At 37.1% G+C, this 2785-nt stretch overlaps 1 protein-coding gene across 1 annotated transcript in view; it reads left to right on the top strand.

Moving 5' to 3' along the window:
* Positions 1-815, top strand: part of sox4b (SRY-box transcription factor 4b) — a 2799-nt gene extending 1984 nt beyond the window's left edge. Inside the window, exon 2 of the mRNA XM_017409860.2 lies at positions 742-815. Coding sequence (XP_017265349.1) covers positions 742-815 — 74 coding nt within the window. The remainder of the gene's footprint in view (positions 1-741) is intronic.
* The last annotated feature ends 1970 nt before the right edge of the window (positions 816-2785 follow it).

A 2785-nucleotide genomic window follows, 5' to 3' on the forward strand; every position in this document is an offset into this window, starting at 1 on the left:
GGGGCAGACAGTCGGAGGGCAGCATAGTTTGTGTTTCCCAACCAGCCTCCCTGTCCCCTTCTCATAGCTGCAAATCCCTGGAAAGCTGTCGTGTTTCGTTGTTTTTGTTTGTTTTGGGACTCTTCTCTGGACGCGTGGACAAGTTGAGGACAAAAACACCCAGAGACAGAGACAGACAGAGACAGGCAGAGACCTGAGTTTCCTGACAGCTCAGCTCAGCTCAGTCCTGGACTGCTTTCAGCTGAAGAACTTTAACTGTGATTGATTTGCACGTCATTGCGGTCCGCCGTACTTTTAATCAATGTTGATGCTGACTTCTTTGAAAAGAACACACAGAGAGAGAGAAAAAAGGGACATTTCACAACTTTCTACCACTAAAAAAAAGGTACAGAACAGAACTGCCGTGCGTCGTTTTTGTTTTGTTTTTTAAAAAGAATTGTGCCATGAGGAGGCTTTTTCTATTACTAAAAACCGAGGTGGGTTCATGTTTTTGTTATGTTTTTTTTAAAGTCTGTTATTTTCTCAAAAGCAAAAAATACATGTTATAAGCATGATAGCCTACTTTGTTCCTATCTTGTGCTGAGATTTTCTGTGAGACTGTTTGAGCAGTTTGTAAACTAGTATTAGGGGTATTTAAATGGATAGGTGGCGCTCGCTTTGGTTCTTTTTGGTTTTCTTGTTAAAAGGAAAAAAAAAGGACTTTGAAATAATCACCAGCTGTTGTAATTTTCTAACCTTCAGGACTCAAACGCAACTTCAAGTGTGTGCTGAACTCTGTGTATCAGGACCAAAATTCTTCAATGTTCATCAGATGATAGGTATAGAGAGGAAAAAAAAAAAAAACCAACAACAAAAAACATGTCTGTTTTTTTCACCCTCAAAAAGCTTTGTTTTGTACATGATGCCATTTTATATGGGATGTTGTATTTATATACTGGGACAGCATCTTTTCGTTTTTTTTTTCTTATTTACTTGTACACAAGATCTAGTCCTGGTTTGATTTCCTAAGTATGTCTGTGTCTGTCACATTTCCTTCTCAGGCGAAGGGCTAGAGTTTTTACAAAAACAACAACAACAACAAAACAAACAAAAAAAAAACACAACTTTTGATTTCTTTTATATTTAAATGTACACACTTTTTGGACACTTAAAAGAGAGGACGCAGTTCGATTATTTTCTCAGTGTATTTTTGTACAAATCTATATAGAAAAAAAAGGGGGAACTCAACAATCGGTGTGTGTAGCCTACTACTAATACAGCTGTATTGGATTTCCTTGTTTTTAATACCCTGGCAGGCTGGTTTTCATGCTGCCTTCAAGTGCTCATGTTAAACTCGTATACTTCCCTGTTGGAATGCTTTTGTACAGACAAACAGCAGAACAGACCTTTTATTTTTTAACACTGTGGTGCCTATTGTTTGATTTTTTTTTTCTTTAAAGTCAAAGGCACCTGACCACTTTTTGATGCTAACGAGGAGCTAATAAGAATCAGGTGCGCAATTTGTGTTTCAAGTTCGCTCAAAAAGAAAGAAAGAAGAAAAGAAAACTTTCTGCAAATCTTACCAGCAATTACTATTAAACCTCTTTGATGTCCAACCCTTGAACATCTGCAGCACAGACGTGTTCGTCCTTTATTTTATTGGGACGCGATTACAGGTTTTTCCGACAGCACTTGAAAGCAGCACCGGTTCTTTTTGTATCAGCCCCCTTCGACGTTTACAGTGCCAGACTGCAGGCTTCTTAAAGACACAGGAACGCATTATTTTCAGAGGCTTGTTCCTGTGCACCATTAACAGCATTACTGTCTTAAGCAGCCACTTGCTTTATTTTTCGTTCAGTTTATTATTTTTTTTCTTGCATTTCACGTCCAACGTCTTGACAAACAATTAGAAGATGATTGTAGCTTTAAATTGAACTCGTTTCTTGGTGTTTCTTCATGAACTGATGTCACATTTTGTCGCCTGCCCAACCACTGGGGTTGAGGAGGCTGTCAGTATAGCAAGCAAAACAACAAAGATGGCAACATCAAGCATATTCAAATTTCTGACCTGAGTTGCGCAACACCTACTAGTACTGCGTTTCTCATTGTATTTGAATATATAATCTTTTCTACTTGTCAGCTAACTACTAGCTAATAATTGTTTTAGTATCTTTATGGCATGGTGAATAGCATTTGTATTTCAGATTCAGGTTATTATTAGCTGTTGTGTTTTTCAGAAAAAAAAAAAAACGTGGACAAAAAAACAAACAAAAAACAACAACAAAAAAAAGGAATAATGTCAAAACATGAACTTGAGCTTTGTATATTTGACTGTACCATAAAGCAAAAAGATTGTGTGTTTATGTACGTTGTTGCTCTCGAGGACAGGCACTGTTTAGAACTGCTATCTTTTACACATCCTTACTTACATTTAAGGTGGTCAGTTCAGACTGTTTTTTTTATATATAGATATATGAAAGCATTTTAAATATATTAACTTTATTTTTCATCCATCCTGTGCAATATGCTGTGTAGAATTATCATTTATTGTCTCTAATCATGTCATAAACAAAGTAAACATCCTTTTTGTTTTGGAAAGTGAGGAAGAGGAGGAGGAAGAAGAAGAGGGGGGTGGGTGGGGCGGGGGATTCATGCCAGCTAAATTGTGTCCATTCACTGCCTGTCAGATTGTTGATACAAACTTGTGTACAGAACTTTTTTCAAGGAAGGAAATAAATATCAGCTGGAACTGAAACTGTTCTGTCTTCGCTTGTTTTATTTCTTTGGGTTTTTCCATCATCACTTC

The sequence above is a fragment of the Kryptolebias marmoratus genome, linkage group LG16, assembly GCF_001649575.2.
Source record: "Kryptolebias marmoratus isolate JLee-2015 linkage group LG16, ASM164957v2, whole genome shotgun sequence".
NCBI lineage: Eukaryota > Metazoa > Chordata > Actinopteri > Cyprinodontiformes > Rivulidae > Kryptolebias > Kryptolebias marmoratus.